Source organism: Rhinolophus ferrumequinum, chromosome 2 (assembly GCF_004115265.2).
Source record: "Rhinolophus ferrumequinum isolate MPI-CBG mRhiFer1 chromosome 2, mRhiFer1_v1.p, whole genome shotgun sequence".
Lineage (NCBI taxonomy): Eukaryota > Metazoa > Chordata > Mammalia > Chiroptera > Rhinolophidae > Rhinolophus > Rhinolophus ferrumequinum.
The window spans coordinates 36,422,611-36,436,611 of record NC_046285.1 but is presented as its reverse complement, the minus strand read 5'-3'; the positions used below and the strand labels follow the sequence as shown (position 1 = coordinate 36,436,611).

General features: G+C 33.7%; 1 protein-coding gene across 2 annotated transcripts in view; it reads right to left on the bottom strand.

Annotated features, from left to right (window-relative positions):
- Positions 1–6,219: 6,219 nt before the first annotated feature.
- LOC117038133 (T-cell receptor-associated transmembrane adapter 1) overlaps positions 6,220–14,001 on the bottom strand; it is a 33,447-nt gene continuing 25,665 nt past the window's right edge. For both annotated transcript variants that reach the window (XM_033134804.1, XM_033134812.1), the window contains 3 exons: positions 13,731–13,792; positions 11,542–11,621; positions 6,220–7,064 (listed from right to left, as the gene is read on the bottom strand). In XM_033134804.1, the coding sequence (XP_032990695.1) occupies positions 6,783–7,064; positions 11,542–11,621; positions 13,731–13,792 (424 nt within the window). In that variant the 3' untranslated portion in view covers positions 6,220–6,782. The remainder of the gene's footprint in view (positions 7,065–11,541; positions 11,622–13,730; positions 13,793–14,001) is intronic.

The window sequence follows — 14,001 nt, the reverse complement described above, 5'->3', positions numbered from 1 at the left end:
TTGCAAGTATCAATAAATGTGACTCGCTTGAAAATAGCTGCCAATTTAGATAATTTAGATAGGGGAAAAATACCTATAAAAGTCTTGGAAGAAAAGCCAAAAATTGGAGAGGTTCTGCATTTAGATTTTATAACAAATTTTTCTGAGTTTTTATTTTACCTTAAAAAAACTAAAACTGTGAAGTCTCAGAAAAAGAAATACAAAAAACAATTCCTTTTGCAATTGCAGCAAAAAGAATAAAATACCTAGGAATAAACGTAACCAAGGATGTGAAGGACCTATATGCTGAAAACTATAAGACATTTTTGAAAGAAATTGAAGAAGACACAAAGAAATGGAAAGACATTCCGTGCTCATGGATTGGAAGAATCAACATAGTTAAAATGGCCATATTACCCAAAGCAATATACAGATTTAATGCAATCCCCATCAAAATCCCAATGGCATTTTTTAAAGAAATAGAACAAAAAATCATCAGATTTGTTTGGAACCACAAAAGACCCCGAATAGCCAAAGAAAAAGAAAAAAACAAAAACACTAAGACAGTGAAATTTATACAAGAATGATGGTATGGAGGTCCCATCATAGACCTACTCAAAAAAAGAACTTGGACCTATATCAAAATGTTAATGAATAAGTGTTTATACATTTTAAGTTAAAGTGTTTATGGTACTTTTAAAAAATTGTTTCTCACTTGAAGAAGTATTTTAAATCAATCTAGCCAATCAATTTAGATGACAACAAAACAAAACAAAACATCTAACTCGCAAGCTTTATGATGGGTACTGACATGTAGAGTTTTTCATTACATCAGAGGTGGCCAAGGACACCACTGATTGAACTCTTATTCCATTCTCTTTCTATTTTGGTTTAAATAGAAAATGTTTCTCTAATTCTAAATGAGATAACTTTCATCTGCCATGAACAAAATTAGACAAATTTGGGCACAAAATTAGGTTTCAGTTTTAACATTGGAACTTTTTTTAAAAGTTAGTTTTGGGTTTTGTCTTTTATGGGGAGTGAATATGACTTTAGCATTCAAAGTCACTGAAGTGATGACCTCTATTTTTCCCCCTAAAATTGGGATGAAAGTCTAATAAAGAAAAATTTAGATAATTTTAAGCAAGTGGCATTAATAAAATACTTCCCTGTAAAAATATTTTAACATAAGCATTTTGTGGTAGATGCAAGTTTTAGTGTTTATGGAAAACAAAAGACTGTCCTTCAAGTGAATTTATATTTGGATTCTTCCTCAACTAGAAGGGCTCCTAGTATGTGAAAGCTAGCAAGAATTAATATTATTTTTTAATATATTTAAGGAATACTTTTTTTTCAATTTGTTTTAGTTAGCTTCTTCTGATTTTACACAATAGAAACCCAGTCACAGCACTTAAAGTAGAGAAATATTTTTTATGATTAAATAGTAGTGTGTAAGAATAATTTAAAAATGGTGTCCAAGGTGCTTGGAACCAACTGAAGGAATCAGCTGCTCTACAGAGCCAATTGTGGACTTAGACTGCCTGTGTTCAAACCCTGAATTTGCAGTTTATTTGTGCAAGATTAGGCAAATTAATCTTTCTTAGACTTGGTTTTCCCATTGGGAAGATTAGGATTATAATAGTATTCATCTTTTAGAGTTTTATATAATTAAATTAGGTATGCAGGTACACATTTAGTCCAGAGTCTTGCACTTAGCAATTTCTTAATAAATATTAGTTGTCATTATTGTGATGGTTATCTGATTACTCGGATTAATTATGGAGTCTTGAACTCCATGCTCTACTAATATCTTCTTGTGCTTACTCTTAGTTTCTGACCCTTGTAATTGTAGTACCTTGCTTCCCAAGGCCTCGATTTTATCTTACGGCATCCTTTTGGCACTGTCCCCACTGATCACTCTTCAATCTCCTGTATATTGATTGGTTCAGAAGATGAATTGATTGTCTTGATTCAGGTATCCACTTCTGATCCAGACAGCCATGACTTCGCAGGTAACAGGAGCTACAAGTGGGTAGGCCATTTTCCCTCAGAACAGGTTAAAGGAATGGTAAGCAGAATTAGCAAGTTCACCTCTGTTGAATTTGATGTTTCCTGTTTTTAGCGTGTTAATGTAAATTGTCTGCTCTGTTCATCAAGTGAAGGCAAAACCTCAGAGATTTAAAGTATATTTCAAACTAATCACCCTGCCTTTACTCTGCTAGAAATAAGCTCTTTAATATCAAAGGCAAATGAGTTATTGCTCCTTTTCTTGAGATTTGAGTTGTTGAACTTTTTGGGACCTTATTATTAAGATAGTCTCACTGAAAATCTCAAGACTTTGGAATTCATTTCTTTTCTAGTCAAAACATTTTCTTTATATTCCTCTGTACATTTTTTTTTCAGTTGAAATGTGAAAGCTTATCATGATCATCCTTCTGGAACATAAGCCCTGAAAACTACCACAGGTGAAGTATATACAGAGGGTGACAAAAAAAGGTATACACATTTTAAGAAAGGAAAAATTTATTAAAATTGTAATACTCAATATGTACTAATAACAAAAGATGAATACAAGTCACATTTGACTTCTGCAATTACAAGAGGTGCTCAAAGTGGTTACCATCAGTGTCCAGACACTTCTGATTACGGCGAACTACTGCTTGAGCAACATTGACCAAAGTGTCCACTTGTATACATTTTTTTGGCACCCAGTATATATTCCCTTAGTAATTGCATGATGGTCTGTAATTAATAACTTATTAATTAACATTTCAAAAAGTATTGGTTAGCTTACAGAATTGTACTAAATTACATGAAAAATATATTGTAGAATTACATTAAATTGTATGAGAGCCTTGGAGTCAAGATGATCAAGATGGAATAACATCTTGGATTTATCCTCTCACTTGAATAAATATACCTTCCACCTTAAACAACTAAAATCCAAACAAAATATATGAGACAACAGCACCCAAGACGTTGAACATCAGGTAATTAAGGACAATGATCCTTGAAAGATGGGAAATAAATGATATGAATCCTACTATTGCCTTACTTATTGCCTAGAGAAAGTTTTCAGGTCCTAAAGCACGTAAAGGGAATGTAGGTATTGCCCACTAATCTCCTGAACGGAAGAGATGAAGCTCCAGGTCAAGAGAGGCCAAGAAGGCCAAGTACTGGAAAGGAGCGAGCAGCCAGCATACAGAGGAAATCTAGAGACCTGTAACGAGTTCCCCTTGAGTATTTAGCTGAATACTGATCAGTGCATATATGTGAGAAAACTACAATGCTTAGAGAAGGACCTATCTGAAAAGATCAGAGAAAATAGTGCCTATGGCTCACACAAAACTAAGCATGGTGCCTATTTTCAACAGCCGAAGTGGAATACCTAATAATTCATGAGGGCCAGAGTAGTTTTAATCTAAGTTAAACTTAGCCTACTACTGAGGTAAGGCCCTGCTCTGGTCTTGTCTAACAAAGTTTAAAAGCAGACTCTAAAGGACCAAACTGTGTCCAACTATATGCTGCCAACAAAAGTATGCATTTTAAATATAAAAATGTAAGTAGTTTAAAAAGAATATAAAAAGATATACCATGTTAACATTAACCAAAAAAGAGATGGAATGACAATATTAATATTAGACAAAGTAGACTTCAGAGAAACTAATATTAATATTAATATTATTAAAGATAAAGAGGGTCAGTTAATAATAATAAAAGAATCAACTCATCAAGAAAATATGTTTCTAAATATTTATGTACCTAATAATAGAGGATCCAAATACATGAAGCAAAACTGGCACCCAATAGAATGTCATGGAGAAATGACAAATATACAATTACAGTCAAGGATTTCAACAGTTCCCTTTTAATAATTGATAGAACAAGTAGGCAAAACCAATGAGGATATAGACTTGAAAATCTCTATCATCCAAATTGACCTAATTGACCTTTATAGAACACTCTTCCCAACAACAATAAAATATGCATTATTTTAAAGTGCATACAATCATCCACTAAAATGACTATATTCTGGGCAACAAAGGAAAGCTCAATACATTTAAAAGGATTTAAGTTATATGTTTTCTGACCACAATAGAATTAAATTAGAAATCTATAGCAGAAAGAGATTTAAAAAATCCTCAAATATTTGGCAACTAAATAACACACTTCTAAATAACCCATGGGTCAAAGAAGAAATCAAAAGGGAAATTGGAAGCATTTGAAATGAATAAAAATGAAAACACAATATATCAAAATTTGTGAGATGCAGCTAAAGCAAAACAATATTTTTAAAAAAGGAAATTTATGAAACTAATTGCCTACTTTAGACAAGAAGATAAGTCTCATGTTAATGACCTCAGCTTCCACCTTAATAAGCTAAAAAAAGAACAAATGAAACACACAATAAGCAGAAGAAAAAACAGATCAGAGGGTAAATCAATGAAAGAGAAAATATAAAAACAGTAGTAAAATGATGTGAACAATAACTGGTTTTTTGAGGAAATCAATAAAATTGATAAATTTCTAACTGAGCAGATCAGAAAAGATAGAAGCAAATTGCTAGTATGAAAGAGAGGTAAAACTACAGATTCTACAGATATTCAAAAGGTAGTATGGGAATATTTTGAAAAACTGTATGCCAATAAATGATTAGAGGAACACTTTCCTTGAAAGATACAAACTATTGAAGTTCACTCAATATGGAATACGAGTAGATGAATAGCCTTAAAGCTATTAAAGAATTTGAATTTGTGATTAAAAACCTTTTCAATTATCAGTCATCAGGTATATTTGACGCATAAAACTCACAGTGTTATTGAGTGGAATTCAAATGCTATAATTTAGAAGTAAACTTTTTAAATATATCTGGGGGCTAGGTAAATAATGCAAGTGAGTGATGTGGAATAGTTACAGGAAAAAATAACTGCCCAAAATACAAACTTTAATTTTTACTGAACCATGGTATATATAAAATGTAACATAATGTAAACATACATGATAGCAAAGATTTTATTTTAATTTGAAAATAAAAACTTAAAGTTAAGATGTAATTATTAATTCATTATTAATTTCATTTCTTGTGGTATTTTGGCTCTTCTTTGGAATCAGAAACCTGATTCCTTTTCTTCTGCCCTTAGATATTACAATTTTTTTTGTTTCCTATGACAGTATGGATAACTTCCAATATTTTATTTTGGCGTTAACATTTAATTGTATACAGATTCATAATGGAAAATAATTATTGACAGTAGTTACTTCAAAATATGGAGAGAATTCTGACACAACAACATGCTCTTCCTTCTTCTCTCTCACATGGGAGACTTCTTCTCATTTTTCAGTTCTCAGAATTAAAATTTCCTCTTCAGAGATTACCATTATTATTTCTCATTCTTCTGATTTCTTAATAGTAGTTTTCACTACAAGTAGCTAGTGAACAAGTAACAAGTTTCTTTGTTAACCCCATACTCATCTCTTCCATTAGCCTTGTAAGTTCCACGGGGACAGGGTCTCTTGTATGTTTCCCTTATCATTGTATACCAATGTCTAACTCCATGCCTAAGTTACAGTAGGAGTTCAACAAAGAACTGAAGAAAGAGTGAGTAAAATCCCCTAAGGATGCCCTATAAAATTTTCTAGTTCAGTGATGATTTGAGACCCAATTCAACTCCTCTTCCAAATGGAGAAAGATAACAGAAAGCTTTTTTTTTTTTTTAAATAGCTTTTTAGAGGGATACTTAGGAGCATTTATCAGAATTTAAATTGAACATATACTTTCACCAAACTGTTGACCTTTCAATAATATGTTCTATAGAGAGACTCACGATATGCACACCTTTTAAAGCATCAAATACTTTCCTAGGCATTTAGCCTAAAGAAAAAGACAAGTACCAAAACACGTATGAAGATGCTTTCTCATTATTATATTATTTGTAAAAGCAAAAAACAGAAGTTGGAAATAAGCTAAATGTACTTCAAAATTATTTAAATAAATTCTGATGTAATCATCAATGAGATACTAAAGCATTACAATTATAATATGTAACTGTATTTAGTTATAGTTAAAATCGCAATGAAAATAAATCCACAATATATTAAGTGAAAAATGTTTAAATAATAGGTACATGAGTAAAGTAATTACTTCCCTTTTTTGGTTAAAAGAAAAAAAGAAGCAATTGATGTATATACATGGGCATGTCCAGAAAAATATCTAGAAGGATATATATAGAAGGTTGCTCATAATGATTATTTCTGGCTCATGGAATTTCTAAATTGTTTTTCATACTTGTTTGTTGTTACAAGGAGCATGAATTAATTTAATAATAATTTTTAAACTAATAAATATTTTTTGAATATATTTCTATGAATATATTATTATCCCATTGCTTTTATGAATATATTTAAATGTCTCCCTGCCTTTCAATCAGACATTTCTTTACATTAGAGGGTGTTTCACACTGGTGAGAAAGGAGAATTTTTTTTTAGTTGACTTTTATTCTTCTTTAAAGGTGTTCCAGAACACACTAAAAATGCTTAACATATATTTTTTTGGTTTTATTTCACTGAGTATTAAGTATTTTTGGTCAAGTTGTGATATTGTCATCAAGCTCAATTTGCAAACTTTATTTTATATTTTACTATTAGACATTTTTAAAGTCAATTCAAATAACTAATTTCATGATATTATATTCAATATGCAAGGGCATAAACTCTGGATAACAATTGATCAGATTGTCACCCTGCCAAATCATACTGTGTCATATGGGGATCTTGTTTAACAACCTCCTTCAAAAAGAGCCAAATCATTGAGCTTGAGCATAGCCCTGTTGGTTTACAGGTTCTTTCTTCTTGCGAATCAATCCAAAGAGTCTAATGGGATCATCATGAATGTTTTCCTCTATTGCCTGGCTCTCAGGTGGGAAACTGTCTACCAGAGTACTCTTCGAAAGGCTGGCATGCATTCCGTGTAACTCCTCATCTTCATCCTCGTCTGACAAATTAGAATTCCGTTTCCTGGGCTTTCTGTGCTTCCCCTCATAGTTGTGATTTAGTGAGGCGTAAAACATCTGTGTTTCATCAGTTGCCTAAAAAGAAAGGCAGTGTTAATTTTTCTTTGTTAGCTCATTCTTTCTCTTTGATGACTTCTGGGAATTTCTAAGGCCCAGGAAAAACAAGGAGCTTGTTTTCTTGGCTTCAGCTACCTGTTTTTGCCAAACTTGTCAGTTAGAATGACAACAAAAAACAATAGTCAACTCAAGATTTTTGAGTGGAAAAGAGCATTTAGATGAACTTTTTGTGTGTGTCGTTTTATTTATTTCTTATACTCCAAGTAAATAGAACCATTTCACATGGACTCTTACTTGCCCTTCTCTTGTTTTTACCTCAGGGAGAGTTTGCCCTACGTTGCTCTTACCTACTAGTAACAGGACTCCAATTTGTTAAACTGGGAACAAGCATCATAGGAAGGCATTTAACAAGTCACAAGTTCTACTTTACATATGTTTAATAATTGATCACTTAATGGTACCCACAAAAGTCCCCAAGTTTTCTACATTTTTGTGATTCAGAAGTATAAAAACAATATTGTCCAGTTACATGGCTGGTACAAGGCATGAATTATATTTCCCATCTTTATCATTTCCTTCTTGCCTGCCTGTCCCCAGATCCACTTTGATCCACTTTGGCCTTGGAGATATTTATTTGCATCCTAGAGGGTCTGGGAGTCCTCTCTGGTCTAGAGCTGGGTCAATACTACAGAAGACTGGGGAAACTTGGGGAAGTATTGGCTTGAAGGAAAGACCTTAAATCTGGTGGTGGGAAGCCTAGTGTTGAATTCTAGCTCTGTACTTATTATGGGACCTTGGACAGTTTTTAAAAACTATTTTGAGTCTCAATTTTCTTGCTTATAAAATGAAAGTACCTATCTCACAGTGTTATGAGTAAATAGAGATAATATATATGGAAGCTATCATCACTGTCCAAAGTGTGGGATTATAATTATTAGAACTTGAAGGCTAAAACTTTAGGGCACCCACTGAATAAACTGAAAATTTCTGTATTAATGATTTATCTTTAAGAGTAGGCCAAAATTGTATCAATTTGTAGGGGCAGAGGTAAGAAAGGAACACTTGGATTAATAAAACCCCTAATGCATCGGTAAGAATCTCTCTGTTGCACTCATTTTCATGCTAAGAGTTAAATGTATTATATTCACTACCAGGCAGAAGACATGGTTCTATTGATAACCTCTCTGGTATTTTTATCTGACTTTTTATTCCTAAAATAATCATTTCTGGAAAATGGTAATAGCTGTCTACCTGGTATCCTTGCTCCAGTCTTTTCCCGCTGCCAGTTACCATGTATACTCTATTCAAATTATCTTCCTAAAGCACAACTTTCATTTTTTACCATTCTAGCTCCAAAATTTTGGCCTATAGACTAAGGTCTGAATTTCATATCCTGGCATTTAAGATTTTCTATGCTTGATACTACTGTTCCTTTTTTATTCTGATTCCAACTACTCCCCGACATGAACGCTGTATTATAGGAAAACTGGACAATTCACTGCTCCCTGCACACAATACTTCATGCTTTTACTTGCTTTTGCCCAGACTTATAGAGAAAGAGATGTCATTGAAGTTCAAAAATAACCAGAAGGCTCTCGGTAATATAAAGGGATAGATATAATGTTTTGTTTGTTCAGCACTTTGTTCTATTCTTTTTTTTAATATATATATTTCTTCATTTTCCTTTGGGAAATTCTTCTCTTTTATCTGGTCCTGGATTATAGTGCTGTACCTCAAGCCCAGCACAGGACTAAACCTGTGACCTAGGCTGGGACCAATCATACCATCCAACCCCTGGCAACAGAAGTTGGCCCAAGAATGGACATATGATTTCAGCACAGCCAATTATATGGCATCTTTGGGATTGATGTATAGATGCAGGAGAAAAGGTGTTTCTTCCTGGAGTTGGGAGAAAGAAAATCTGGGTCTTCCAGTGGCTTGCTCAGCCTCAATGGAAGAGACTGTTGGTAATAGAAGAGAGGGAACAGAGGGAAGAAGGAAGGAGAAATGGAGAGACTCCTCATATTCAGTCATCTCAAAAACAATACACCCTTCCAGCTCTCTGTCATATGAGCCAGTAATTTACCTCTAATGTTAAAGTGGTTTAAAATGGGTTTCTGCGTTTACAAATGAAAGCATTTCCAAATAATATATGTCTGGTCAACAATTGGTCAACTTTATCAAGTGTTGCAGAGTTCAAAAAATATAATCCTGAGAAAGAACCACAAATTGTGCATGTGACTTCCAGAGTGTTGTTTTAGCTGAATGGATGGGTGGAAAATATATTGCCAGGGTAAAATAATGTGTATCTAAGGAAAGAAACGGAAACAGTAGAGGAAGTAAGAATCAGTGTAGGACTTAGAGAGATAAAGAGGTTGAAGTAAAGTCTTGTTATTGTTTTTTTAAAATATTGGGGTGATTTGTACATATTGGTAAGCAAATAGTAATAATTCATTTTAAAAACATGACAAATGGAGACAAATAGTTGAACTTGAAAGAAGTGGGAAAAATGGTCAACAGTGTAAATAGGAGTATCGGCTTTGGAAAGGAGAGAGGATGTTTCTGACATAAGAGGGAAAGGGGAGATTGGTGAGAGATTTTTGACAGGAAGATAACAGAAGAGGAGCAAGCTCAAACTTGTGTCCCTCAATTTTTTTAGGACATGGAATTCTTGTGGACTTTTATTATTAAGTTTCCTGATGATCTCTTCCTAGTTAATAGTAAACTGTGATACTGAAATTATAAGTTTTGGACTGTATGCATCATTTTCAAAGGCAAGGAACTTATTTCCATTTTTCCAACAAATGCTTTACATGCTTTTTACATAGTATTGTAGATTCCTTAACAAAATAAGTATTGTAGTAGCACACTGGGTAGTGTTTTTGATGATAATGATCATTGTAATAAAATGGAATTGAGCAAATACAAAGAGATTACTTCTAATTTGTGAAACTAAATTTGTGAGAAGGATGTAATTAAAGACTAATCTCCTTAGAGTGTCTTTAATTATATCATTTATAAAATAGCACACCTTTAAAGACATCTTAAGGCTTTGCACAATTTCCACGTTAGTAAAAACCAGATGCAGCTCATATAAAGCTGACCTGTTCAATTCATATGTATTAAATTGCAACTTCTATTCTGAATTCTTAGTTCTTTTACAACTAAGATGCTATGAATCTCTACGTTTCTTTTAGAGCTTTTCTTATTATTATGGATTTAGCAGTTCATATTATAACATGCAGTTTTTCGTACCTTTTATTAAAAAATACATTTTACAATTAATTGAACATCAGATGACAGAAGGCAATTGTCCATCAGAGGGCGATTTTACATTTGCTTAAACTTCAGCACATCTTGGTTTCTTAGTAAAAATGTCAAGAATTTTGATTTTGTAAGGGATTCACATAAGGAAAAAATAGAAAGAAAAATTCTACCTTAATAGGAATTTTCCAAGATGTAGCCCATTTTCGGGGAAAGAATATTTTCTATTAGGACTAAGTTTAGATTCTGTCTCTGCACCTAGTACTAAGTGCTCCAGGACAAGTTTTTCATTCTTTGCAAGATTCTTTCAAATGGGAATAATAACACTGCCTTCCTCATAGGAATCTAAGAAGATAATGCATATAAAGCACATAATACAAGGTCTGACACATAGCAAGCACATAGGAAATGCTGGCCCTATTACTATTTCAAGGCAGTAGCGAGAGGGTACTTAATTGAATGGACAAGATCTGGGAGGAAAAGGAAGAGCTATTTTAACTGAAATTTATACCACTTCGGGAGCATGTAGGCTAAGAATTGTGAATGGCTTTTGATGAAGTCAGTTGACTGACTGAGGAGGTTGAACTGACTGTGGTAAGAAAAAGAGAAACTATTCAATTCTTCCTGGGTTTTTACCCATATGTGTCTTTGCTTAGGCTTTTGTCCTGCCTATGTCCACACAAGCCATGTGTAAATCTCTTGCCATAAGACCAGAGCCATAGGATGTGTATTCACATTTACACTCATTTGCCTTGTAAAATAGAAGTATGGTCTTTTATATCCAGCTAATTTATCTTTTAACTAAAAGTTTCTCTCTCTCTCCTGCCTTACCCCCACACCCCGCCCCAAATTCCTGACATCTAGGTCTTATGAAAATTATACATGTGTTAACATTTCCATTCACCTTTGTGAAACACATAACTTTTTCAATTTGGAAAAAAAAAAAAAAGAGGTTTAATTGATTATTTAAGAAGAGAATCCACTTTTCCCTTCATATTTATTGACCTGTATACAGTTTTGACTCTTCAAGTGTGGTTCTGAGTACTGCTTACTTGCCTTCAAGTTTCCCTTTAGAGCTCAGGTCTGAGAACTTGACATTGATTCAGACTGCAAAATTTCTAACAGGCTGCTTCAGATGTGCATCAAAATGCACTGCTTTTATGCTCTTGAAACCTTCAGCTGTACTGTGACCTAGGCTGAACTTAACCCTGATGTAGAAAACAAAACTCACCTGTACAGGTGGGGTGGCGTCTTTCAGTTCATTCACAGATCTCTCTGGTTGGGCTTTCATTTGTTCATAGCAGTTTTCATCTATCGGTATTTGGAAATTGAAAAGATCATGATTGATAATAGAAAAACAAAAAATACTGGCACAAATAAGAATGCACGACCCAGACAACATTTAGCTGTAAGTGTGAAATCCACAAGAATCATTTGAGTAGTCTTCTTCATGGGGAAACAGAGATAAGAAAGTACTAACTGTTCTCTGCAGATCAGGCAATAGAGAAGTTTTTTGTCCCATAGCATTAACGATAATACAAAAGGAAGTCATTTGGGATAAGGACTAGATCATATGCATTTTTTTAAAATACCACTGCAGAATGTGACAGTCTCAACTTAAAATACTATTTAGATGTTGTAGAGAGCCCATGAGATAAAGGATTGCCTGTGTTCTCTTCTATTTCGGTATGATTGCAAATGGTGCATGGTGGCATAGAGCACAGAGCACATACATTGATGGCTACAATTTGATATTTTTTTTCTATGAGTAAGAAGTTTTACTCAGAGGAATCCTGAACCCTACATCCTATTTTTGAAAAAAAAAAAAGGGTTTAGATTATATTTATCTCATGAATCAGTGACAGGACAGTTCAGCCAGGCTATTCTGAGGATCTGGGACTGTACAATGCTTGTCCTCCTAATTACTTGAAGTTTTTGTGTCGTATCCAACAGCCAGCAGATCTGCACTCATTTCATTCTGTAGGGACATGTTATTGAATCATTCATACCTTTCTACCTCCAGGTACACCCATTTAACAGGGAGAGGAAAGACAGCTAGTGACTGGTGAGATGGCCAGTAACCTGGCAGAAATGTGGATTGCACCAATTTGACCCCATAGAAAAGACATATTTACTATAATGCAAGGTCCCTCATAATTATTCAACCTATTCTGAGAAGCAACACAAAAGAAACGGTCCATAGACTGATATTTCTCAAAGCATGGTTCATGGGAAACATGCAATAGAATCACCTGGGAGGTTTGTTCAATAGCAGATCCCTAGTCTGTATCCTGGACCTACTAAATCAGAACCTGTGGGAATCACAGCTGTGCTTACTGAGATATGGACATTATAGACATGATGGGCTTTGAGCCACCAGAACACATAAGAAATTAAGTCCTCAAATATTATAGGTGAGCACCTTGATTCTGCAAGGTGAAATGTGGGGGGAGTTAATTTTAATAGTTCACTCCTGAAAAAACAGTTTCTGATTCCTCAGAGTGCAGAGATCAGAGGATGCTTTATAATGGAAAAAAGACAAAAATTAAATAAATTCTTGAATCCTACAAAATTCTCACATTCTTAACTTTAGGAGAATTTCATACTGTTTGATATATAGAGATGCAGATAAATTTAGTCCATTCCTGGAGATCTTTGTGTTTGAGACTCAGAGATCAACAGAAGTTAACTTCCAATTCTCCTGTCATAAATTAAGTGAAGTGTTTGCAGGGTAAGGATGGGGTTGAATGCTAGCATTATTCTCCTGGCTTCTTTCATCAGAGCTCTGGGATCAGATTACTGTTGTCTATTTTGAGGAATTTGGAGTGCATTGTTTTGGAGTGGTTGGAATGTTTCAAGAAATAAAGGATGCTGGGATTTAAAGAGTACTTGTTACATAAGAACAAAAATGTATAACGCACTCAGTGATGATTTAGTTCTTCTCTTTTCCCACTTGCCATCAATGTATCCCTAGTTTCTCCACTTACAAAAAACAAGTTAAAACAAGGGAAACCAGAAAAACGTGTAGTGTTCCAGATATTTCACTGTAGATTTGCTTTTGTATACAGCACACAAAGCAGAGTTTCCCTGAGCCATTTTCTGTTCTAGAAATAGCTTAATTTCATAGAATTCTGTGGTTAATAGAGCCTTCCTGTATTCTCATTACTACTAGAGTAAAATGAAGAGAATATAGTAAACAGGATGTTAATTTATACTGAATGTTGCAATACAATTTGCAATACGCAGCTTTGGAAATGTACACTAAATTATGTGCTAAACATACTTGAATTTATGGTTATTATTGTGATATTTAAATGTGATTGTAACAAAACAAATAAATAAGCCCCCTCAAATTCTTGTGGAATTAAGTGGGGGGTATTCATTTATAGCTAAATTAATTTTTAGAAAAATGAAACTTACCTGGGACCACATTATTTAAGTTACCATAAATTGGTGTGTCTTCAATATAATACTCATCCTCCCTATAATAAGGAAAAAGAATTCACTGTATTAGAATCCACTTTACACTTAGTTCTTAACTATTTTTTCAGCTAAATTCAATATTAGGTAAACTATTCTTTGGCCAACCAAAGTAGATATGCTTATGTGCGAATAAGTAAGTGAATGCAAGTATGTAAGCATGTCTATATGCACATGTGTGTGTGTACATTTGAAAAGTTGTGTTTTGGAC